Below are 27,540 nucleotides of genomic sequence, written 5' to 3' on the forward strand. Positions count from 1 at the left end.
TCATAGTCATGCGGCTTAAACTATTTTGTTAAACCTACAAAATGTATATTATTTACTTAATAGAATGATATTTATATAAACTAATTTTCTAAATATTTAAGTGTATATATTTTTTACACTTTTCTGTGCAGGTATTATGTTGTCATGGTCGATGCAGCTAAACAAGAATAACGAAGAAATAGCTAGCTATCAGTTGTATGCTTATCAGGAAAGTAACAGTGTTACACCGAATTCAAGTTTGTGGAAGAAAGTTGGAGATGTTAAAGCTCTGCCACTGCCAATGGCGTGTACCCTTACACAGGTAAATATTTTTTACTTATTTATTTTTTTATTATAATTATTAATATTAGCTCCTTAAATTAAATTCTCACAAACACACACCCTACTCATATTTGACTCATCTTATGTTAGATAATTATCCATTTACATAACCTGATTTCCATTTCCTGTGTTATGAAACCTTTACAATGCACATACTATTCTCAAAAATTACAAACATTAAATATTATTTTCCTTAAAACTAAATTTATTATAAATATGATTTTTTAAATTGAATTAACATATATGTTGCTTAATTCAGCTATGTTCATTCTATTGTTGACTGCATTTGTATTTCTCTTGTGTATCATTTTTAGAGTGGTCTTTTTATATGTAATGTTCTTTGTCTAATATTTTTGTGCTGTTGAAATCGAACAAATGTTCATGTTCTATTGTATGTTTTGTGGCCGCTGTCACTTCCTTTTTTCTATATCTATGGGCTTCTGTTCTTTTTTTAAGGTATTGAGATGTTTGTCCAATGTACAATGTGTTACAATCTTTACACTGAATGCTGTATACTATGTTGGCTTGTTGATTTTTTCTATCTGCCATTTTAATTTAGAAAACATACTATTCAAATTGTTGTAATTTTGATAGGCTGTTGTAAAATTCTTTTGTAACAATTTTTCATCTTTTCTGACAGATCTGCGACATATATATGTTAATGCAACATAATTCTCACTTATTATTTTTATTAGGATGGTTGGCTGATATATTATTACAGTGTTTATGAATTGTATTTATGATATTTTCTGGATAATTATTATTTATTAATAGATCTTTTGCTTTTTTTATATACCAGGTGTGTAAATATGAAACCAGAAGCGATGGACAATATTTTAAATAAAATATTTTTTATCATTTTCATACAATAAACGTGTATTTTCTATACAAAAATTCCGATTTCATATTTACACACCTGGTATATTCTGGTCTATCTATCTTTGGGGTTTGTAAATTTTATTACTTTATTTGCAAGACTCTGATTTTTTTATATGATATTGGTTGTGATGGTAGGAAATTTAGGTATCTGCCTGAAGATGATTGTTTTAACCATTTTGTTGATATTTTCTTTTTGAAATGATTTATTGTTAAATCTAAAAATTTATATTATTGTTAATTTCAACTTCATATGTAAATTGTATATTTTCATTAAATAGGTTAAATTCTTTTAATATTAAATCAATATCCTGTTCATGTGCACATACTAGATTGTCATCTATTTATCTTTTTTAGAATGAAAGCTTAGTATTTAATCACTCTAATATTTTATTTTATAAATATTCCATAGTTTGGTTTGCTAAACAGGCTGAAATTGGTGACCCCCCATTGCTAAACCATGGGATCATTCATATAATTTATTTTTAAATTTAAAATACGTATTATCTATGCAAATAGTTATACATTGTAAAAATTCTGTTTTTTTTTTTAATTTTAGTTATTTTTTCGATTTCAATCCATTTACTTTCTATTTCAATTACTAAATTCTTTGGAATGCTGGTATATAATGAAATTACATCCAACAAAATTAATTTGTGGTGTGTGGGTATTATTTGATGTATTTATTTTTTCCAATTATTTGTTGTAATAATTTAACCAAAAATTTGGTTAAAAATAAAAATTTGTATGTCAGACTTTGTATGGAAAAATTTGTACTTGGAGAAAAAAAAATCAAAAATCAACTAGCCAGTGCAGTATACAGTATTTCGTGTAATGATTGTAACGTATTGTACATTGGACAAACATCTCAATACCTTAAAGAAAGAATAGAAGCCCATAAATGTAGAAAAAAGAAAGTGACAGCACTCACAAAACATACAGTAGAACATGAACACTCATTCGATTTCAGCAGCACCAAAATATTAGACAAAGAACAAAATACAAATAAAAAGACCTCTCTAGAAATGATATACATCAAGAAAAATACAAACTCTGTCAACAATAGAATGGACATATTTTGATTAAGTAATATATATGTTAATTTAATTAAAAAAATCATTTATATTGTAAATTTAGTTTTAAGGAAAATAATGTTTAATGTTGGTAATTTTTTAGAAAAACATGTGCATTGTAATGGTTTCAATACACAGGAAGTAGCAATCGGGTTATATAGATTTATCTAAAGATGAATGAGGTATGATTAAGAGATTTATTACAACAAGGGTGGGGATAAAATATTGTTATCTAGGATGGGTAGACCAGTTAATTTCTTGTATCTAAGAAAATTTTGTATGATGTGTGTATGAATGTATATTTTCACCTGAGGACGGTTAGAGAATTCTAAGTGAAACGTTATGTATTTAATTTATAAGTTTGTATAGTTGATTGGCTAACCCAAGAAACTAATAACGGTAATATTTTTAAGTAAAATATGTCTTTTTATAAAATTTAATTCTATCCAATCAAGAGGAAAATAAACTTAAACATATTACATTTAAGTTAATATTCATATATGTATATTATGTGTATTTATTATTTTTTATGATCGCATAGGATCACTTTAGTCAGTCTCACTTGCTCTAGAATAGCTGGCTGTAGTTGCATTAGTATTGATCAAGTTGATGGTAAGAAATATCTAGGGGTAATTATCGATTAGAATCTTTCATAGGAAAAATATATTCTTAATCTAAAGAATGAAATGTTACTTTACATGAGAAAGTTATATCTTCACAATTTCTGCCCAATTGATGTTCTAAAAATGCTTTACTTGGCTTCGGTTGAATCTCGTTTAAGATGTGAAATTGAGTGTTGGGGTGGTGCATATTTTAATAAAATCCATCCTATAGTGATAAGCCAGAAACATCTTACACGTATAATATGTAGAATACCTGCTAGAACACATTCATTCCCATTTATTTTGTATCTTCAACTTGCTTCTTTCGAGGCATTTATACTGGAAAAGTTTAAGTGCTAACTTAAACTTTTCTTTCTTAGGACTGGAGACAAGGCTCTTAAATATAGACTAATTGACCAAGATATGCAAAGCAAGGCTAATTTTGTACTTTCTAGACTCTGGAAGGAGTGTTTTCGTAGATTTTTTGCCAAATTGTGTGAAAGATAATGTAGGTTTAAATTCGTTCAGAATTTCTCTTGAGTACTGGATCATTCAGTATGAAAACGTTGAGTTCTTTATTGATTCAATTGTGACTAAAATTGACAAGTTATCGTAGGGAAGCATAAAGCTTATAGCTTTTGTGAATCACCTTTTGACTTCTAATGAGAACCTGAATGATTTTTCCCTCTCGTTACTATTTCTATAATTTATAGTAATTGTTAAATTTCTACTCAGCCACTTCTGTCCTCATTTATATATCTTTAATATTCTTCAATATGTTTTAATCATAAATTAATAGTAACTCCTAAAACAGGACTATTGTCCTCAAGGAGTACCTGATTTTTCAAACTATTATAAAATTACAAAAATTATTTCATTAAAAATTATTGCATCAGTTTTAGTTTTAAATTAGAAAACTATAGTTACTCTTGTGAGCCTGTTGTAGTTCAATTAGAAGCTACAGGTACAAACTGTTGTAGGTCAACAGAAGTATCTATATAATTCGTAAGCTATGTTTAATTTGTAACTTTGTTGTAAGTTGTAAATGATATTATTGTTTGTCTTAAAAAGTGTATTCTTTGTTTGGAAAATAAATTATTATTATATGTCTGTAACATAAGCACAACTGATTAGCTTAATGCTGGAGGAAAATATGGCAATCCTCTTACAGTGGCCATTAAGAAACTTGCATGACAAGTCATTACATATCTGTTGAGGTATGTAAGAACCTGTTGGCATCATGTGTCTGTCCTTGCTAGCCAAATAACTGGTAATCTTATTGTTATTACTCACAAATAACAACTTCCTCAGATTAAAGGAAAAGGAAATTCACAATTAAAATGTTTGTATTGTATCAAAAAAGGTTTTGAGAACTGCTGATCCACTGTATTAATAATAAATAAATATGTTATACTAATAATTTTATAATACAAACTTTTCATATCATAATACAAATTTTTATATCATTTTTTTTTTTTATTGTTGTGTCTGTGTACTAATTTAAGAGCCTATGTTTTTCACCAGTGGTATGCTTACCACAGTTTGAGAACCACTGTTGCACAGGATGAAAATAATTTGATTTATCTGTCAAGAGTACATTTTTTCTTGATTTTAATTATATAGACAGTTTTGATTTTAATTATGTAGTTGTTACAACAAAAATATTTATTTTGTTAAGTACATTTTAATAATGCAAGTTATATTACTTATAATTATTTTCAGTTTGTGGAGGGACACAAATACCATTTTGCTGTTCGTGCTGTTGATGTACATTCAAGAGTGGGTCAGTTCAGTACACCTAGTACGATTTTGCTGAAATAGCTTTTTTTTTTAATTTTATTGAACATTCATTATTAATTATACGATTTTTGTAAGATATTGTAATAGTAATAATAATAATGCATACTGCTATTATTTAATCAGTTACTTTATAGTTTGATATGTATTTATTGTAAATATTTATATCTAGTTTTATTTAATATTATTTATTTTAGGAATAAATTTGTGCAAAGTCCTCTCATGTATTGTTACAGGTTTGCTTATTGTATAAAGATAAGAGAATAAAATACAGTTATTCTAAATAACTAAAGTTTTAATGATGTATGTTTAGTGTAATAAATGCTCATTCCTAAAATGTTCTTTCTCTTAAATCTCATTATTATGTTGTAAAATATTTATTAAGAATTACATTACCAAAGTTTTTTGAATTTTTAACGATTTTTTGACCAGCTGTGTCGAAAAACAAATTTTAAAAATAGTATTAAATTATGTTCTTTGTGACAGAATATTTTAAATTACATTTTTATTCAGGTGTTTTTTCTTTTTTTTTATACCAGTAAATTACTTGTTTCAAATTATTTGAAATAAGAGAGTATTTTTACTCTAGCATGAATGTGTAGTTTTTTAAATTTAGTAGCAAAAATGGTAAACCATGTAAGTGCCGAAAACAAAATATTAAAGCATAAGAAAAAAATGGGTTTTAGCATTTTTTGGCACTTTATTTATAAAGTGTAGATTATATAGTATATTATTTATATACTAATAATGAATAATATTTTCTTAAATTTTTTTGTTGATTGCATTTTGAATGTGGTATTAGGTTAACATTCTTTCTTCTTAATGTTCTATGCATTATATAACTTAGACTTTTAATCATTATATAAATTTGTTACACGTGTTTATATTTAAACAAATCAGATTCTATTACATAAAATACACTCTCTGGCTAACTATATTTTTGTCACCCTAATCAACCTCGTCATCGGGTGAACTTTTCATTGTAATATGTCCACACGAATCAAAATAAAACTTTTTATAATAATTTTTAATCAGGAAAGGGGGTACACTGCTACGAAATCTTTTTTTTTCAGTGCTATCTTTTTTCTTACCATTGGAAGGAGCTTAGTGTTCCCTCAGTGTCTTAACACTGAGGGAAGGCTAGAAACCTTATTGAATATGCCCCATTAGGATGGTTGTATCAAATCAGTGTGCCCTTCTTTTTTATGTAAAACTGACTAGTCATAGTAGTTAACACTTATAAAGAATTGTTTGCTTATATTTACAGTTTTTATGTTCATTGGCTGTGAGCTAAATCTGCGAAGCCAAAAATAATCTTCTTTTTTCATTTGTACTATAATAAGAAGGAATTTAAAGTCTTGCTGATACAATCAGTTTATTAATATCAGAAACCAGTATAAGTCTGATTTTTTCTATCAAGCCAAAATCTGTTTCACAAGCCACAAAACTATGTCCAGACACAAGAAATTTTAATTCAATTGAATTTATGTACTTTGCAACTAAATAAATCATGGCCATTAAAATTATTCTGTTCTTGTTTTGAGAAATGCAATTGTCTGCCCAAAGATATTTTAAAAACATGAAGTGATATTATTACCACCCCTGTCAGCTATCCCTTCGTGCCACAGAGCATGTAAGATTTATCATCGGTGTAATCATGTATACAGAAGTTGTAGCAGGATAACTGTCTAGAATAAAACATTGTGAATAAGTTAGTCAGAACAAACAGAAATTACTTGTTGCATATCCATACTTAAAGACCAAAAACCAATATTTGAGGGTTTAAGAGTTTTTTCTTCTTTTCCTAATGCATTAATGATACTGTCTTTTCATCTTTTGCTTGGTGGAGTTGTAAATCAGGAAAAACTTTCTCTTAAGATTGTAGTCAGCAGCTGCTTTAATTGAACAAGTCTGAAGTCTGTTACATTTCTGATAGTTTGTGTTCATGGTTTACCATATGTAAGCTTTGAAGATTTTAAAAAAATATGAAGTATTACACTTCCCTTTCAGAATGTTAATTTTGAATGCCGTAAACAGTTTATTTAAATCTCATTATCATTAACTCTCACGGTAAAAGTTTTATGTGATATCTAACTAAATTTTATCCCTTTCTGTCAATTTGAACTTGTTTGAATTACTATCTTCAAATTTTCCCCAGTAATCTGTGAAAATTAGAAGGCATTTCTTCTTTTTTGTTTGTAATGTTTATAAACAAAATTACTTGCGATCAGTGAAAAAATGTTTTTAAAAGTTTCAGAATATACTTGTAATTTCCATTGCCCTCGAAAACTGTGTATATAAATGTTACTTGTCTTCTATGTTTAGCCAGTTCTTTATAGCCGCTGTGATGTTTTGTTCTAATATTTATGATCTGCATATGTTTCTAACAGATTATTTCCATGAAGTTCTGAACTCAGATTATATAACTGCTTAAATAGTGATTTTTTTATATTCTTTAGTATTTCACAATTGTACTTGCAAAAATGTCATAAGGATTCTTAGCCAGTACATGTATTCTAATTGAACTAGTATTAGGGTTTCTGTGAACTTTATTTTACTATTCTCTTTGTAGGAATCATTATAAAAACAAAACAAACTAAACATGAATTATCTTAGTTCCGCTTTAAACATGACAAAATTATTTGGTTTTTTCTGTATGAAAACAGTGATCACAGAGTCACTATAAACACTGCAACAAAGCATTCCACACCTAACGCAGAAACATCTAAAAGAGTAATGGCGCTGGCACGTTCACTGTTCTCTACTTTACACAGCCAGCTACATATAACCTTAGTGCAACCTAACAATATTTGTAACAACCAAAATGTAAATCTCAAGGTGCATTCAGTGTTGACCATTTTATTCAGCTTGGAACATAAATTCTTTTCTATCCTTTTTTTTACTTTTGGCTTTTAAATGATTTTCCATTTTTGCTACCCAGTTGTTTAAAATCTTTATATATATATATATATATATATATATATATATATATATATATATATATATAAATTCTGGTAATTTATGTTCTGTTTAATTACTTATTATTTTTTTATATACTGTTTTATTAATTTACTGTGATATAGATTCTCCCTTTAAGGAGACACATTGTTGAAATTTTATTATTGGTACGATCATTTTACGTCTGTAGAGGTGGAAAAAAATGCCAAAAGTAAGAGCTCTATGAATTTTTAATTGATCTTTTTTTAAATAATAAAATCATTTATAATAATTTCTCAAAAATCTGTTATGCTTAACTGTGTATTTCTAATACTTTTAAACAGAGATCATGCATTCACCACTGCTGCATTTAGCATCAAGTCAAGAGCCACCTTTGGGTACAATTTGATTCTACGTCTTGGGCCTCATTGTTATTAGCACAATGAAAATTTGCCAGCAACAGCTGAAACCTGTTCCGCGACATAAATTTTGGCAAAATGGACAAAGATTTCCCAAAGAGATGGCAAAACATGTATCCCCATGTTTATTATCATCCCTAAAAAAAGTTTCATTTCATGTATACTTGTATCAAACCGCTTGCGGATTCTTGTACATGGTGATAACTGGGATATTTTTTTTATATTTGCATATATATTGGTTTCAACAACAAAGTGGTGGAAAACATCATTTGTTACAAGTAGCTGTTAAAAGTCATTAGGTACTCGTTCTGCCATTGTGTCTATAAGATCTAGGTTTATACCCAAGTCGTCTCCATCTGGATTATAATGAATATTTTTTTTAATTTTCCAACTGGTCCCCATTTTTTTGTTCAGGTTTCATTGACTGATTTAGTTACTAGTTTTCTTTTCCTTTATTCTGTCAACATCTTCAGTTTCTTCTGTTACTTCAACAGTTAGTGTCTTCTGTAACATCATTAGTTTCTTCACCCTGCCTTATTTCAAAAATCTTTGCTTCACTGACAGAAGAAAGATTCTCAACATTTAGTTTTTTACAGTAACATTAATTACACCAGGTTCATCTGAACTTGAATCGCATCACTATCATAGTAACCAAACACTTCCTTGTCATCTGTACTTATATTCAGGATTTCTGTTTGTTCCTTCAAAATTAGTTCTTTAACCATTACATTTATGTGTAACAAATAAATGAAATAAACACTAAGTTTGATAAACACATTACTCATCTCGCTAAGAACAGACCGGTGAGGTTATGAGAGAAATAAATAGTGTATTCAGAGAGTGATTTTCTGCTTCATATTTTATATTAATTTTGTAATAAAATCAGGACTGTTCTAATATAAAATATAAAAATTCATAATATCAACACTAAAATACAAAGAAAATTTAAAAAATGTTGTGTATATTCAAAGTCATATAATTAAAAAGAACACTATATCTATTTGCTAAGCGTACTATGTTGTGCTCGAAGGCCATGGATAACAGTGCCTGCCAGAAAAACTATTGTAAAAAAATACAATATTGTACCATGTAGCCTAGAATAAGATAAGTTTTCAAATTGCAATGACCCCCAGGATGGTGATGTAGCAGCAGTTAAAAGAATAAACCAATTTGTTGTCACCTTGATGCTAAGTTTTGTCTTGTAATCCCATATGTATATAATGGGATACTTCAAATATTTTTTTTTGTAAGTGTTTTTATTATAGTTGTTCATGTCCTTAGTTTATCAGAGATTATTAGTAATTTGTATTTATTTGAAACGATTATAGAAAATGTACAAAACTTAGGTCCATGATGATGTTAAAAATGCATGTTTGTTTTCGCAGTACCAAAACAGATAAACTTACTATTTCATAAAGTCTTGTTAGAAATTTCTTATCAAATTGTGTTACCTGTTACCTGACTGATAAAGAAGATAAACATTTAATTTAAACAAGTTAATGAATTTGAAGAAGGGTAATCTTTACCACGCTTTATTTGCATTGTTAAGGATGTTAATGAATGGCCAGAATGAACTGGATTATCATGGTTGAGGGTATTGATCAGTATGTTTTGTATGAACTTAATAAATAATACTCTTTTATTTTATGCTACATGCAGTCTGCTGATAGTAAAGAATTTCATTTCAAATTTCTCGATTTCATTCAGTTACTTGGTAGTACTGGTAATTAAAATAGCAATTTAGGGCTACAAATATACTTTTTTATAGCTTCTTAAGGTTAGTATTAAATAAAAATAAATTTTTAAACATTTGTTTTCATTATGGTTTTGCTTCAGGCATTTTTTTTTTTTTTTGTTAATTTAGATTTCATGGTGATGTTAGGCATGAAATAGTTTGTGTGTTATATTCATTGTTAGTTTTTTAATTATAATTATTTAGTAAGGTCTGTAATCATTTTTTTAAATACAGTTATATAATGAGCTTTATTTGAAATTTCATTTGTTTGCACATTTTTTTTTACACAAAAGTACTCTTTCTTAACAATACTCAGGATTAAGTTTTAGTAAAAAATACTTATAAATAACTATAATGAAAAGTATCTCAAAAGGGAAATTTTTTCCTAATAACTTACCTCTCCAAAATCAACTCGCCTATTTACATACATTTTTTTTTTTATATTAGCAATGTAAGTTTTGTTCATTCATTATTTATTTATTTATAATAATGTTTTTATTACAATATTATTATAGTTTTAGAAGATACAAATTGTTATTTTTATGTAAATATTAGTGTACAGAAAATTTTTGTTTGTTTTTGAATTTAAAAAAAAATTAAATTAAAATTGTTCTGATATTTATACTTTTCCTTTTGTACATAAAAATAATTATTGTATTAAATGTTTTATTATACAAGTATAACACAATTTTTGTCTTCCTTTACTTCATTGATTGTCATTACATTTTCTTTGATACTAGCCTTTTCCACTCTTGTCTCAAGCTTTTCCTTCTATTTGATTCTGGTTACATATTTGGTTTCTAATTTTTAAATAATTTCTCTTTGCATTTGTATCTGGTATTAAATTACCACAATCCAAAGATTATTTCTTCTCTGTTCTTAATTATCAGCTAATTAAGACTTTATTCTTAATGTGAGGAATTAGTGTCTTGTCACCAACACATGTTAGGTGGTGAAAAATAGAGGGACAGCTAAAATGTAATGCAAACTGCAACGCAACAGGAGAACAAAATGTACATAGCGATAAGTACTGCCTTCTTGTATTTCATTCTCCTACTACCACTTTATTATTACAAAAATCTTTGACCTACACCCTCTCTCATTTTCTTAGTTGCTATTGATCATGTTGTCGAGTACACTTGCTACCTTAACATGTATAAAACAGTGCGCTTCTGAAACGTTATTGTGACTTTCGATAAATGAAGAAGATTACTTTCTTTTCAATATTGCGTCAGAAGATGAAACTCAAGTGCATTATTATGACTTAGAAGAACCACAGCAGAGGTTGGAATACTGGCACTGTATTTCACCGCAGTAACATTTTTTTAAAACAACTATTGCATGAGAAAATTCTCTTGACAGTATTTTGGGATTCCCGATGTGTAAATGTTACAGACTACTTGGAAGTCAGGTCAACTTAAATACTGTGCGATTCAAAAACATCTTAGGAGAATGTGTATTGTGTTCAACAATCTTCAGAACTAATAATTTTGCAACATTATAATGCTTGGCTAGACACAACATGCAACTGCCAACCAAAGTTCTTGTGTAGTTAGACTTTCAACCTTTGCATACCCTTCATACTCACCAGATTTTGCGCCCTTAAATTTTCTTTTTTTTTCAATTAGTATTGAAATTAAAGCATTCATTTCACCACAGATGATGAATGATGAACTGGAGTTCAGGGTGTTGTCGTTGATTAAGGAAAGACACCAGCATTTTTTTTTCATTAATGAAATATAAAAAAAGTTATGTCATGCTTGTTTCACTTGACTATCTCTTTATTTGAAAATTAAGACTATGTAAATTACATTACTGGCACTATTTGTAATAACAAGTAGCCATTAGTGTATGTTGGGAACATAGTGTTCAACTTTGTGGCATTTAATTAGCAGTCAACTAGACAGTAGATGCACAGCTAAGTTTAAAAATAGTGACTGCTTGACAAGTATAAAACCGTGACAATTAATCAAGTTTCATCGTTGTAAAGTTATTACTGTTTTCCTTACATTTTAAATTACAAAATCCTGCCAAGCACAAAATTTCAAATATGACCTTGATCTAGTTTTTTAATTCAAGAAAATTTCATCTCGGAACTAACTGCAGTTAAGGTAAGGTTATGATGAGTTTGAACAAATCGAGTAAGAAAAGATAGTGTATCATGTTCCTTGAAGGAAGTTTATAAAGAAGATTATTGAAGTTTAAGATCGAAAGTCTCCTTCAGTCTAACAAAAAAACTGACAATGAAATTCTTAAAGATAGCGGGTCATTTCAAATTTCAAGACCTCTTTTGTGTGAATTACTAATGAAAGAACTTTCTATTGTTTTTTTTTTTTTTTTTAAGAAGCCTGTCTACTAATTTCATTTACTAGGGCTTCTTTAAAAGAAAAAAGTACTTACTTGATTTGATAATCATATAATTACAGGTGAAACATGGGTAAGCCAGAAAATTACTGAAAGTAATTAATCAGTGAAACAGCATCATTCAGGAATACCTTCATAACTGAATGAAGTTAAGCAAACTGAGCTCAACAAATCCAAAAAGTCATAGTAAAGTTACTTTACTTTTATAAACTGTGTAAAACAAATTATGCAACCTTAAGTGTAAACTGAAACGCTTCCCTCACCATTATTATATAACAAACAAATAATTACAAAAAAAGTAAATAAATTAATATAAGTTTATTAACTTAGAAATTTACACACAAATATAAATGGAAACATATAATACAAAAATGAATATGAAAAGTTAATGTAGTTAAAAGTTATTAACAATACAAACTTGTGAACATATATATCATATATATAATCTGTGGCACATCAGTGGAGTATGTATAATATTTTAATTTCACATAGTAAATCTAATAATTTAAAGGAAAAGTGGAATGTAGAAAAAAAGAAGAGAAATAAGATTTCAAGAATAGTACACACTGATAAAAAAAGGAATACTTATCATAAAAACAATTTAGTAAAACAAACAATACTATTATTCATGTTTACAGATTTAAAGAAAAATCCAAACTACTGTACCATACAAGACTGTAAAGAAATATAAAACAAGTACAAAATAAAAAGGAACCATTATGAAATCAGTTCATAACAGAATTATTGATGGTTTGTCATAAGACAATCTCTCCACTACGACTGCTGAGTGAAATTTTCTACTACCCTTCGTCCCCACCAAGCTTCCAAATCAAATGGTTCAAAATCTGAAAAAGAAAAATTAAAATAAATAACATAAAGAAATGGGCAGATTGATGCTTAATCTTGGAATATAAATTAAATCTCATTTAAGGGATTGGATTAAAAAAGATTGGGTGTGTAAGTAGAGTTTAATTATCATGAAAATTTTTTTTCATTCATTCACATTTACCGTTTTCTTCAGGCAACAATAGCAGTGAAGTTGCAACTACCACCATTACTATTATTACAAAGATAAAAATATATATTTATGACAGCATGTATAATAATCGTTAAAGCTCTGGATCACATCAAACGCTCATGTCTGTGAATCAACCGAACTTTAAAACTGTTTATTCATTCACATTCATATATATATTTCTTTTGATTCGGTAAGTTTTTAATCCTATTCTATTCTATTTGTTTAATACCACATTTGTTTTTATGATATATGTCTACTATTTTGAATGATGTAAAAGGGTCTGATAAAAAAATATCCAAAAATTTTTGTTGCGATTTAAGTTGTACTGTTGGAGAGGGGGTGTCTATCATGGAATGACTTGTACTGGCTGCACATTCACTGTTTTAATAACGTTGCAGCCAGTTGCTCTTAGCTGCTGTGAAAGTAAAATGTGTAAGTAGTGCTTATTGTTGCCATTCAAAAATAACTGTACAGTTGAGTATACAATCTATTACATTTTGTCAGAAACTTAGACAAGTAGATGATAAAAAAGTTTCAAACGATTTTTGACAATCAAGCTATGGGTGTTACATAAATTAGAAGAGTGGAATTGTCATTTCCAAGATTACTGAATGTCTGTTGAAAGTGATGAATCAGCAAAAATCCTGAAAAAAATGAGTGACTTCGACAGATGATAATTAATGATAATCCAAAACTTCTCATTCCTGAGTGAAAGGAAAACAGATTGCGAGTTCCACAAGAACATGCTGAATTGTGCAAACAGTAATCCTGATTATGAAGAGAAAAAAAATTACGAGATTCTGAATATGTTTAAAGACAAACTGTCAATAAAGAAATAAAGATGGTTAGAAGAGGAAGAACATAACCGTTCTTCATTGGATAAAAGATTCTGATCATTACGAGACTACAGCGTTAAGAAAATAGTGATTAGAAAATTCATCATGACAACATACCATTATTAGCAGGATCATTAAACAACTTCAGCAGAGTCCTTACTTGCCAGAAATGGTTCCCTTCAATTTTTTGGCTCTTTCCTAAGCTGAAAACTCCACTTAAAGTTAAGAGATCAAAATATCACTAAAAATGCTTCTAACAATGGATCACTAAAAATGCTTCTAACAATGGAAATAGAATTGTATGTAAGTGTGGTTAAGTACAAATGAGTTTTTGTTTATATGAACTGAGGTCGGTTGTACTTTAATCGCATATAGAAAAATATAATTTTTTATTTGTGCAAAATTCATAAGCAGAAAAACTATTTATAAATGGAGAAAAATAGATGCTAATAAACTAATCTAAGAGAATTAAAATATTTTAATGTCAATTCCAATGAATAATTTGATACCCGTTATTTTAACTATATTTCTGGTACCAAACTATTCATGTGCTAACAAAAAGCAGGCAGTCTGCTTACATCTGTGTTTATTGATGCTCTTTTGCAGGATGGAAGGAAATAGGTATCCTATTTCAAATCCAAAATGATAGCTTCTAACTCTGCTCCATATACATTAACTAAATGAATTTATTTTTATTTTATTTGATTATAACAATAATGAGACTAAAATTCTTTACGTATGGGAATAGGGGTTACACAGGAAATGAAGGATGCTATTTTACAAAACTTGAAGAAAAAATCACATAGGTTTGTTAATTACAGTTTTTTTAAAAATATTATTTTATTACAAATGCTAAACAACTACTTAACTGTATAATAGAATGGACAGTATAATAGAAACATGGGTGGACTCTGAGAAAATATAGAAAAGCACAAAAAAAAAATACTGGTGTGGTCTCTAGCAGGCTATTTCTAAATAAAAAAAACTTGAGATTTCAAGATTATGAGACTGAAGTACTCATGCTCGCACTGTATCCTTGTAGATATACAAATTTTAGACTGTAGATATACAAATAACCTACCTGAACTACTAAAAAATCTTTAAATGGAGTTATTCCAAAATGGAGGAGCAAAGTTGGATTTAAAATAGGGAACCCCCCTTTCAACAACAACCTTAAACTGTTAAGACAAACTATGCACTTATAAGACGCAATCCATAACCTAAATGTAAATGTCTGCTCAATTATCTACTTAAAACAGATTTTAAATAGTTGATTCGTAATGATGCAGTAAATTAATATGTTCGTAACTGTTAATTTTATCTCCATCATCTGTGAATCTTTTTTTTTCTAACTTTATGTACGATAATGGTTGCTCTATTCTTTATTTTAATTTGTGGATGGATGGTTTCTGTAAAACAATTGATGTTATATTTTTCAAATTAAACATTTTATTTCCTGTAAATTTTTATGCTGAAATATGCTTACTCTACACTTTTTAAACAGTATTAATACTTTCTTAAAATTCATCTTAGGAACAAAATATGTAAACAAAATAAATTAACCCATTTCCCAACATTTAATGTACCTTGCTCAACACAAAAGTACATTTTTTTTTAATAAATAAATTAATAGTAAAATGAATAATACTGCTTTTTAGTTAAGTATAGTAGTAATGCGCTTCATCTAATATAGGACGATCAATGTTTTACATTTTCATATGTAAAAAAACTGATAACAGAATTAATAAACAATTTTATATTTGTTTGTTGGAGGTATGCTTTCCTACTACACATTCATATTACATTCAATATTCATTATCCATTATCATTGATAAATCTTTTAATAGAATATTTACATTAAATTACCAGATAATGTTAGAATAGTAAACCTTTTAATATAATTATAAACTGTAATAGACAAAACGTGTTTGGTGTGCTAAGCATTGTGGTAGTGTTAAGCGTATAATAATAAAACATTTATAAAAAAAAGAACACCACAATATTTTATCTTAAGTAAAAAACTTTATAACATTAAAACTATATTTAACCTGCAGTATGACAGTTTTCAAATTTCATACAATCAAACTAAAATATTCAGATTAGAAAGAATGAGTTACATTAAGTTCAGAGATTATAGTTAAATTTAATGCATTAATTTACCTTTTAGTTGTGAATGAGGCTCATGATAGTATCCAATATGCTGAGCACCTATGAAGAAAATTACAATTAAAAAAAAGTAGGTTAAATATTAGAGATTTATCAATTTACACAGAAAAATCTCATCAATAAATTTAAGACTTTCATCGATAACAAATAAACAGAGCTATAAAGGGTTTAGAGCATGATTTCTATAGTTTTACATACATTCTTATGCTGACTATACATTTACTTTATAGACCAGACGCCTTAAAAAGGCAAATTTAAACCTGGATATATCTTTTAACCATCAAAAACATCGACTGAGCTAGTAAGTGTTAGGAGTAAAAAATTCCTTTTTTTCATTTTGATAATGATTAACCTAATATATGAAATCATTCATTTCAATTTGTATCGCTCTTCTTTTGACATTATGTAATGCAATATTAGAAAGCCATTATTTTGAACAGTGATATATTTAAAATGGATGATAAATAACAACATTATAAATAATATTAAACTAAATGCAAATAAAGTGAAATTTTCTTGAGAAATATATATGAACAGTATAAACAGTATCCTTATCATTATGTTTACTTACAGGGGTTCCCACCAAATTTTAAGATTTGTTTTTCCTGACCAATTTAGTAAAAATTTCTTAATTTTCATAATGTTATGCTGCTGCCATTTATTCCGCAAAATATAATTTTTTTTTTGCAGCCTCCACCATTCCCATAGCTCCCCAAATGATGCATTTTTTTACTATTTATTATTACATTCACTTTTTAAAGTTTATTTTTTAATTAATTTTTTTGATCACAACATAAAGGAAAATTACTGTGACTAAAAGTAAGAAAACACAGTGACAAAATAACGTATACCAAAAAATAATATGAGATCTCATTGCATATGTATTTTCTTCAATATCTTTAGGTTCCTAATGGGTTTGCTGTTTTCTAAAAGTTTAATTCTCGTGACTATCTGTTCTACCAAGATTGCAGCTTGCAACTTTTTACTTCCTCCATTTTTTTTTTAAATTTCTGCCTGATCTTTTTCAGGACTATTTTGTTCTTGAGAGAATTCTTTTCTTTTTTCTACAAGACATTTTTTCATTTTTCAGTCTTCTAGAGCTTCTCACTGCAGTGAGCATTTTTTTTGGTAATGAAAACATTCTTCTTACCCCCAGTATCTACAATGGCATAAAAACTTTTTCGTTGATAAATTATTGTCTCTGTGCAAATTCTCCTTAAGAGATTTTTTAATGGAAAAGTCACCTCTGAAAATGCAATTCTCTGATATTTTTTGTAATTTTCCCTGATTTTTCTAAAAATTCCTTTTATTTATATAAAAAGGAACAAAATATACATATATATATTATCAGTATGAATTTTTACTTACTTATGGTGCAAATTGTTGTTAGATATTTAAAATTTGCAGCCCTGCTTAAAAAATCCACTGAATCCAACTGATTTCATTTCAATGGGATCTGACTAGACATTTATCTAATTTGAATAAAATTTGGTTGGATTTAATTGGTTGCCTGTTAAAGAAACCTGTTGCAGCCAAATGTAATTGAATAAAATCACTGATTAGGGTTTGGTTAGAACAACACTGAACAATTCAATGAATTTCAATAGATTTAATTGAAATGAATCTATTATTCTTAAACAGGAGTACACTCCTAATTTATATTATTAATGTTCGTAATGTATAAAATTCTTTATTGCTATTCTCGAAATGTACATTTTTAAAAATATTGATGAGTGGTCTTTTCTATTTCAAATTAGAATATTTCCCCCTGTAATATTAAAATGTAATGTAATTTATTGAAACTTCATGAAATATTTTATTGCCAACCCCGGCAAGAGTTTTAAATAGGAATATCTATATATGAGGGTGAATCAAATTTAAACTGTAATTTTCCTATTTTATGCAGCAAGAAGTTCTGAATTGGATGGTGGAGTGGGGGTTAATATTCGGTGTGTTAGAAAGGGTTAATCAGTTTGGTTAGCTGTTCTGTCATCAGTACAGCCATGTTTGAGCAAGAGGTTTCAACATCTATTGCACAACATATAATCATAAAGTTTTTAACTAATGAAGATGTTAAACCCACAGAAATTTTAACTTTGTTAAAGTTACAGTTTGGGGACGCTACACTGTCCCAGAACTGAGTGTATATGTAGGCCAGAGAATTTAAGAGTGGGTGAGAAAGTATAGAAAACGGAAGTCATGACTGAGCCCATGGACAAGACTCACAGTGGACAACATCTGTGCTGTTCAAGAGCTTATCGTAGATGACTGCCAGTTCACTGTTGAAGAAATCGCATCAAAAGTGAATATCAGCTATGGGAGTGTTCAATCAATTACCACTGAAAATCTGTCAGCAGAAAAAGTTCTTGCAATGATTTTTTTGAGTGGAAGGCAGCTTAACTCATTGATTTTCTCCACAATCAATGAATGGTGAACAAGGCTTACAATTGCCAGCTGCTACAGTCAATTAAGCCACCTAACGAAACAAAAGACAGGATGGTATGCCCATCAGAGATGTCATCCTTCCTCATGACTGCCAGGCTGCACACTCCAATTTCGACAAGGGATAAACTGGGAAAAATGCACTGGGAAACTCTCAATCACCCTCCCTACAGTCCAGATTTGTCCCCCGTGACTAATTTTTGTTTGCGCCCTTGAGAGAAGCTCTTAGAGGGGAATGATTAAAAAACAATGTTGACATCGAGGAGCTTGTGCGTAATTGGCCGACTCATTCTCAAATTTTTTGTGAACAAGGAATATTCAAGCTTCCAAATTGTTGGCAAACGTGTGTAGATTGTGCAGGAGACTACATAGAGAAATTATGAAGGTATGAATTGCGTTAATAATATTTTTTATAAATTTAATTAAATATTTGAATCACCCTCATACAGACGAATAGCTATACCAATTTCAATTTATTAATTCGTTTCATCTTAATAAACTTTCTTCAACGCCTATCAACATCTAATAAAAAACAACACATCACAAAATATACTGGCTAATTTTTTTCTACATATATTAGTTGAATGGTCTATGCTACGTAATAAATACAAAGCTCAATCTCAGATATAGACTTTACATTTCAAACTTGATTGAAATGTAACTCATTGAAGCCTCTTCAGTGAGGAAAATCTATAAGTAGTCATTATCTTTTAGAAATTTTTCTTCTGAAAATTTTTTAAGTTTTCCCAGACATTTTACAAATTTCAATCGATTTCTCTGAATAAATTGAAAGGTTCCCTCACTTTCAAAGCCTGTGGGAATCCTATAAGAGGTAATTATAATGTAAGAGAAGGAAAAGAAAGAAAAATAGTTGGGGAGTTTGAAAAAGATGTAGGCTTCCAGAATGCCTTATGCAACATAAACTACTTGCATCAAATGTTCTTTTAAACATGATAAAATGACACACAAGGGTAAAGAATGAATATGGGATATTACATAAACTACAGAATGTTTATATGGAGATTATAAAACCAGATACAGGAGCAAATATGTTATTCTTATAATTTGGTTATGAAGTTTATTAAAATTAAAGAAAGAGAAAATAAAAAGAGATAGAATGTAGTCAGATTAAAAAATAATGTGCAATTTCAAGTGTATACTTAAGCAATATGTTACTACAAAAACAGGCAGGGTAAAGAATGGAAAAAAGTTTTTTTAAACAAAAATGGCAAGATTGGTTAATAAAAGATTATAATTTCTGTTTTCTGTTAAGAAAACTTATGTTTGGGATTCAGAAATAAAATAGCGGCTAACATAAAATATAAGCTGATTGACTATTGAAAAAGTATTTTTATTTTGGTCAAGTACAAAAATGAAGTGGAGTGTTCAACTTTTTGTTTTAATTTTCTTGATAAGGTTTCAACTAAAGTGAAATTTTTTAAATTTTATCTTAATAAACAATAATTACCGTTTGAATTCTGTTGCATTTCTCTCCATACCTTATTCCAAGCTGAAAAAAGAAAGAATTAGAAATGATAAAACTTTTGAAATAAATAAAAAGTCAAATAACATTTAGTATTGCATAAATAAAACAGACAAAGGAATATTTTTTCAGGAAATTAATGATATTCCTTTGTATTTCAGTGTATTCTTTTCATTCATCAAAAGAACAAACTGTATTTTTTATAATCAGAAAGTCATATAAAACATAGTGATAGTCATGAAGTAAGATTCAATATTATTCATGTTGTATAATTAAACATTCCTAACAAATTATATTCTAAAGATATAGGTAATTTAATAATTTAAACAGAATTAATAATTAACACGAATGAATTAACAACTTTACAAAGTTTTTCATTAATGATATTTGGAAGAAGTCCAAAAATTCCTTTTGTGACATTAGTCCAGGAAGTGAAAAAACAATATGTCATAATTGATGACATCCACTAACACTATTTATAGAAATTCAATAAATTTTAACATATTAGCTTCATAATTGTTAAATAAATATCCTTTATTTCATATGAAAATAGAATTAAAATAAAAATTCATTTTAAGTTTTCAATTACTATATTATATTTTTAAAAAGGAACAATAAGTGAACATTTCCATAGATAAGCAAAAGAAACTGCAACAACATTAGTCTGAAAGATTAATGGAAGATTTTAATTTAATACAATTTAATACAAGATAAAGGAATAATATTACTTTTAATTCTGAAAAAAATCATCCTATTGTAAATACAGAATTTAATGTAACTAAAACAAATAATTTCTCAAGATAAAAAATTATTAAATACAAGAAATAATATCTCACACTTTTAATTAGTCTACTCCAACAACTATAACATTTCTAACAATTACTAAGTTAAAAAACTTTTTAATATAAAAAAATCAGATCTTGAATCAACAAAATTTTCAATTTAATAATTTATCCTCTCATCCCTTAATAATGAAGAATTGCTGGGTGAAAGGCATTCAAGAGTTGTGAGAAAGTGAGAGATGTTTTGGCACTAGAAAAATTGCAAATTTTCTATTAGTCCTGAACCTGTTTGTGGTGTAGTACAGCGTTGGCCAGAACAGCTGTTAAACAGTAAAGAAACAAAGTGAAACCCAATCTATAACAATGATTTTTTCTAGGTTTCTCAAACAAGAACCTTGTAATGACTTAACTGAGCCAGTCAATACTCCTAACTGGACATGATATGTTCAGGTGTCATTTGAGGCCTTTTTTTTATGTAGAATACCTTGTCTCTAAATTACTCCAAGAGTAGTATTTTTTTTTTAATGTAAGTCTTTAATACAAAAGAAATTTGGTTTTTGAAGTTTTCTTCCAGAATAGGATCTGAATCTGTGGGCTTGGTGTAAAGCTATATGAAATGACTTAGCTGAGATTCACTCTCCATAAGATATAAATCTAGAGGGCATTTCTAACTAAGGAATTAACATATTTATTTTCAGCAAACAGCAACTTTCTTCTACTCAAAGATTTTAACACATTCCTATAACAGAAACGTATAGTCTTAGCAGACAAAGAGATTGACAAAAATAATTATTTAACAATACTAAAAATACACTCTTCACTTACAGTCAAAAATATATTTTATAAGATCATCATGTTGTGAGGTTGTGGGAGGCAATGGTTCTCTTCTTTGTGGTGGTGGGCCTCTTTTTCCATTCATTGATTGTGTCCTTAAAAAATAGATACATTAAAAAAAAAAAGAAAAACAAAAAGTGGAAGGCCATTATTGTATGATTTGACAACAACAATTTGACAACAAATATATATTATTCATTCTAGTATTAATGCACAAAGTAAACATTTTTTACAATTTAACAAATTTTACTGTCTTTTAACAACTTTTGAAAAGTAAAATTAAACTACAAGGAAAACTGTATACCATAAATTTCATAACCTGCTATGTAATTTTTTTTACAGTATACAAACAAGCAAAGAAATAAAAACTAGTCTGTACTGTGATTTTACAATATTAGAGCTACAATATGGGATCAGATTCAGAAGTCAATATGGAAAGAGTTCCTTTTTTCTTGGGTGTACGACAAAGAGTCGTCATCAGATCCCCAACACAATTTACATAGTTAACAATGAAATATTAAAAATTAACTTAAAATCTAAAAATCAAAAAATAATATAAAAACAGGATGAATGAAGAACATCTATAATGTACGCAAAAAGCAAAATAAAACCACAATGAAATATAATATTAAAATGTAACTTAAAAGAGGAAAATTATCATTTAGCATATGCCACATAGCATAAATAGATGAAAAAAGATTAATAAACTTAAATAGATGTGAACATTTAAATTTTTTGCATCCAGATGCATGGCCTTAAAAAATCCCGATAACATTGATATGTTGGGCAAGATATTTTGGATGTTTGCCCCTAGTTTAAACTTAAGACACAATGCAGCATATCAGACAACAGTCCACAAGGATGTGGTGTACTGTTGGCAGCCACACTGAGGACAGACATGGTTTGAAGAACACTGAGGTTTGATGGGAAGAGGAAAACGAACGACTTTTGGTTACGTGATTTTAGAAAAATTAACTCAGCTTCAAATAGAGGGTAGACAGGAGTAGGTTTTGATATGAACAAGAAGTTAAGGAAGAGTAGAGTATTTCAAAATGCATAGCGATAGAATCATTGTAATAAGGAAAAAATCAAAACCTAAGCTGACAACAATTGTTAACATTTATATACCCACAAGTGCCCATGATGATGATGATGAGGTAGTGTGTGTGTATACGAAGAAATTGACGAAGCAATTAAACACATAAAAGGGGGCGAAAATTTAATTGTAGTTGGAGATTGGAATGCAAGCATTGGAAAAGACAAGGAAGGAAATATAGTGGGTGAATACAGGTTGGGCAAAAGGAATGGAAGCAGGGACAGACTTAGAGTTTTGCACAAAATATAATTTAGTAATTGCCAACATCCAATTTAAAAATCATAATAGAAGAATATACACATGAAAAAAGCCAGGTGATACTGCAAGGTATCAGATAGATTACATCATGGTTAAACTAAGGTTTAGAAATCAATTCGTTGACTGCAAACTTATCCTGAAACAAACATTGATAGCGACCATAATTTAGTGATAATGAAATGTAGATTGTGATTTAAAAACATTTCTAAAACTTTCTGTGGAATTTAGAGAAGCTTGAGGAAGAGGAGGTAAAGAAGATTTTTGAGCAGGAAATCGCAAGAGGTCTGAGTAAAAAAGGTAAGGTAGAAAATATAGAAGAATAGTAGAATGTTAAAAAGGACATTCTTAAATCAGAAAAAGCAAACTTAGATGGGACAAAGAGAACTGGTAGAAAACCTTGGATATCAAAGGATATATTACAGCTGATAGGTGAACGTAGAAAGTATAAGAATGATCCTATTGAACTATTGACCTATTATAATATAATACTTATTATAATACTGAACTATTGACAATTAACAAATGCTACAAACAGGAAGTGCAAATTAGTGAAAGAGGAGTGGATTAAAGAAAAGTGTTCATAAGTAGAAAGAGAAATGACCATTGGTAAAACAGACTGAGCATACAGTAAAGTTAAGGAGAATTTTGTGGTATATAAATTAAAATCTAATAATGTGCTAAACAAAGATGATATACTATATTACAATATAATATAAGATGATATAATATTATAAAGGCTCCCAGGAGCCTTTTTGCCATTTAAATCTTAAATCATAGATGGGATACCTGCAGAATTACCGTGCAGTGCAGGTGAGGAGGCGATAGGATAGATAGATTATAAAAACTGGTGTATAATATTTACAAAAAAGAGGAAGTTCCATCAGATTTCAAAAAGAGTGTTATTGTCATGATATCAAAGAAAGCAGGAGCAGACAAATGTGAAGAATACAGAACAATTAGCTTAACTACTCGTGCATCAAAAATTTTAACTTAGAACTCTGTACAGAAAAATTGAGAGGGAGAATTCAAGATGTGTCAGAAGACAAATTTGTCAGGAAAAGTATAGGGACAAGGGAAGCAATTTTAGCACTCAGATAAATAGTAGAAGGAAGATTAAAGAAAAACAAACGAACATATTTAGCCATTTATAGACTTAGAAAAGGCATTTGGTAATGTTGACTGGAATAAGATGTTCAGCATTTGAACAAACTTAGGGTTGAAGTACAGAAATAGAAGAACAATTGCTAACATTTTAAGGAACCAAACTGCAACAGTAATAATCAAAGAACGTAAGAAAGAAGCTGTAATAAAAAAGGGAGTCTGACAAGGATGTTCCTTATTCCCGTTACTTTTTAATCTTTACATAGAACTAGCAGTTAATGATGTTAAAGAACAATTTAGATCCGAAGTAATGGTGCAAGGTAAAAAGATAAAGATGCTACGATTTTCTGATGATATAGTAATTCTTGCCGAGAGTAAAAAAGATTTAGAAGAAACAATGAATGGCATGGATGAAGTCTTACGCAAGAACTACCATATGAAAATAAACAACAAAATGAAAGAAATGAAATGTAGTAGAATAATGTAGATGGATCATTGAATATTAAAATAGTAGAAGAAAAGATTACGGAGGTAGAAGAATTCTGTTATTTGGGAAATAGAATTTCTAAAGATGGACGAAGCAGGAGGGTTATAAAATGAAAAATAGCACAGGCCAAACGAGCTTTCAATCAGAAATATAATATACTTACATCAAAAATTAATTTAAACATCAGGAAAACATTTTGAAAGTATATGTTTGGAGTGTAGCTTTATATGGAAGTGAAACTTGCACGATTGGGGTACCTGAGATGAAAAGATTAGAAGCTTTTGAAATGTGATGCTATAATAGAATGTTAAAAATCAGATGGGTGGGCAAGGTGACAAATAAAGAGGTGTTGTGGCAAATTGATGAAGTAGCATTTGGAAAAATATAATATAAAAATAAAAGGAGGCAGACTTATAGGCCATACTTTAAGGCATCATGGAATAGTCGCTTTAATATTGGAGTGACAAGTAGATGGGAAAAATTGTGCAGGCAGGCAATGTTTGGAATATGTAAACAAATTGTTAGGGATGAAGAATGTAGGGGGTATATTGAAATGAAACAACTGACACTACATAGGGAATCTTGGTACAGCTGCATCAAACCAGTCAAATGACTGAAGACAAAATAAATAAAAAAAAACATTGTTTATTAAATTTAGAATCTTTATTATGTAATGTTTTATTATAATCATTAGTAATATATATATTTAACTACTAATATTATATATATAATATAATATTATATATTAGTAATATATTTATGTTAATTTTTTTGTAAAATTTTTCAATTTTTAAACTACATTGCATGTTTTTCAGTTTTTCTGGTAAATTTTATATTGTTTATTGTATTAATTTATTATTTAATTAATTTATTGCATTAGTATTATCTACACAAAGTAGTATATATTACCTTTTTTCCTGGTAAGGTGGATATGGATATAAAAATTTTAATTATCTTTTATTTTATTAAAACAATCATTGTTGCATTTAAAAAAAAAATAAAGCATGTATATTTTAACATACAGAAATAACAATTTTTTTAAATAATCAAAAATAGTCATAATTGTAAAATCTGATAACTTACGATTTGTTTAACCACATGCTCTACTTCATATACCTTTTTTGTAGCAGTGGAGCTGTAAAATACAGATACGGACAAAACATTTCAAGAACATTTACACAGTGGAATGATTTATATTATTTAGACTAAAGATCTGAATAAGTTAAATAATCTGACTACTTTTTCTGTCGGTAAAAAAAATAAGTTTCAAATTACTGTCATGATGTACCACACTTAAACCTGTTGTCTAAGTCAGCTCAGGCACAGGTTTTTGTAACCCTAAAATATGTTTACAGTTTGCAAGTGTCTTGTAATACTTCCATTTAAAATTCTGATTAATACAAAGAAATTATGATTTTTACAAAGCAATTCATCAATAATTAAGGATTAAATAACAAAATTAATAAAGAAAGTAATAATAAATAAAAAGCACAAACAATTTTAGCTAAGTATAATTTTTTTTTAAATAAACTACAAAATTATCCAAGAATCATTATCTTTCAGTGTAAAACAAATTACGAAAAACTACATAAAAAACTTCCTAGTGAAAAAAGATCTCTTGTAGGAAACATAATTAACAAAAAACGGAAATGTATAAACTTGATAAATCAAGCCTTACAATAATTCAATAATGTACGAGACGGAATCAGCAAAGGTATATGTAGAATTATAAACACTATTAATGACATTTTTAAATTGGCTAAGGAAATTCAATTACAGAATAAATCACCAAGAAAGTTATCAATTTTATAAGGAAGTTTCATTTCACAATAAAAGTCAATCATTTACGTATGCTTAAGCAATTATCATCGGAAGGAACTACTTCCTGATTACTGCGCTCACCGTATAAAATATAAGGTCAAATAAGTAAATAATTGCGATTTGTAAGTTTTGTTATCAAGGGAAACTTTACGCATTTTTACCTTTCTATTCCTTGATCCTTATTCATTCTTAAAACTTAATTATCGTGCCACTCGTCAAACACAATGAAAAATAGCACACACATAAACAAAGTATGTGTATGATTCACAAAACTGTCAGCTGTTTTTATATTGTTTACGTTTGTAGCAGGATAGCTAACATAAAAGACTAATATTTCTGAATAATTTAATAAAGAAATAAAATAAAATGAACATAAATAATAACTTTTTTAAGTACAAAAACGGGAGAAATGAGTAATAAACGAGCTATCAATTTTTTTTTACAATTAAGTGAGAATGAGTTTACGATATATATCGATTTTTTAACATCAACGATTACATGTTACAAAGGCACTGAAGTCGCGTCACGTTTTTCTGTGCAGTTGTTACAGAGCGGTTAGATACTAATATTGTTTACTTTTTCGTGTTTTGTTTCTCCTGATTTATTGTGTAATCGTTTGGACACGCCTATTTTTGTCGGTTATTAATGGAGGAAAACGACCCTTGGTCATCAAATGTAATTGAACCTACTAAGACACAACATAAATGTGAATTTGAGGATAATTTTGTTGATAATTCCCAAAAATTACCAGATTCTGCGGAATATTTAGCTGCCCTTGGTTAGTTGCTATAATTGTTTATTTCCTTTTTTGATTTGTAGTGCAATAGTTTTCACTTCAGATGTATTACATAACTACACGTCAAATGTACGCCAGATGTTCAGTTATCTTAGCAACTTTACTGCAATTCTTGCTGTAACTCTTTACTGCAAATGAATTTTTCAGTTTTTTTTTTGTACAGGTAGTGCTTTAAGTACTTAGAGCTATTTCTATTTATTGAACACTAATCATATGTGAAAGTTATACGATAAATTTTAAATGAAAACTTAGAGCTGTATTTATTAAAAGTTAATTATTTTGTTATTGTACATAGA

General features: G+C 28.4%; 2 protein-coding genes across 8 annotated transcripts in view; one reads left to right on the plus strand and one right to left on the minus strand.

Moving 5' to 3' along the window:
- Positions 1-4,971, plus strand: part of wde (Fibronectin-III type domain-containing protein windei) — a 73,302-nt gene extending 68,331 nt beyond the window's left edge. For 5 of the 7 annotated variants that reach the window (XM_075368816.1, XM_075368815.1, XM_075368819.1 and 2 more), the window contains exons 14-15: positions 132-301; positions 4,595-4,970. In XM_075368816.1, coding sequence (XP_075224931.1) covers positions 132-301; positions 4,595-4,693 — 269 coding nt within the window. In that variant the 3' untranslated portion in view covers positions 4,694-4,970. Of the gene's footprint in view, positions 1-131; positions 302-4,594 lie in introns of all 7 variants that reach the window. The other 2 variants (XM_075368822.1, XM_075368821.1) reach the window with 2 other exon arrangements.
- Positions 4,972-12,423: 7,452 nt separating this feature from the next.
- LOC142326368 (MAPK regulated corepressor interacting protein 2) lies at positions 12,424-26,758 on the minus strand. The gene is made up of 5 exons (XM_075368824.1): positions 26,610-26,758; positions 21,677-21,780; positions 20,055-20,096; positions 16,139-16,186; positions 12,424-12,969 (listed from the first exon to the last, which is right to left on the minus strand). Exons 1-5 carry the CDS (start codon positions 26,633-26,635, stop codon positions 12,899-12,901), a joined length of 291 nt encoding a protein of 96 aa, XP_075224939.1. The 5' UTR covers positions 26,636-26,758; the 3' UTR covers positions 12,424-12,898.
- Positions 26,759-27,540: the final 782 nt, after the last annotated feature.

The sequence above is a fragment of the Lycorma delicatula genome, chromosome 6 (assembly GCF_047948215.1).
Source record: "Lycorma delicatula isolate Av1 chromosome 6, ASM4794821v1, whole genome shotgun sequence".
Classification (NCBI taxonomy): Eukaryota; Metazoa; Arthropoda; class Insecta; order Hemiptera; family Fulgoridae; genus Lycorma; species Lycorma delicatula.

What these genes read in the sequence shown, in the direction of transcription:
- LOC142326368 (XM_075368824.1), bottom strand. Translation starts at nt 26,635, where the DNA reads ATGAATAAGGATCAAGGAATAGAAAG. An exon ending in TATAAAATATATTTTTGACT is followed by an intron (nt 20,097 to 21,676) that starts GTAAGTGAAGAG and finishes TTCTTTTTTCAG; the next exon opens with CTTGGAATAAGGTATGGAGA. An exon ending in AATGCAACAGAATTCAAACG is followed by an intron (nt 16,187 to 20,054) that starts GTAATTATTGTT and finishes TTTTCTTCATAG; the next exon opens with GTGCTCAGCATATTGGATAC.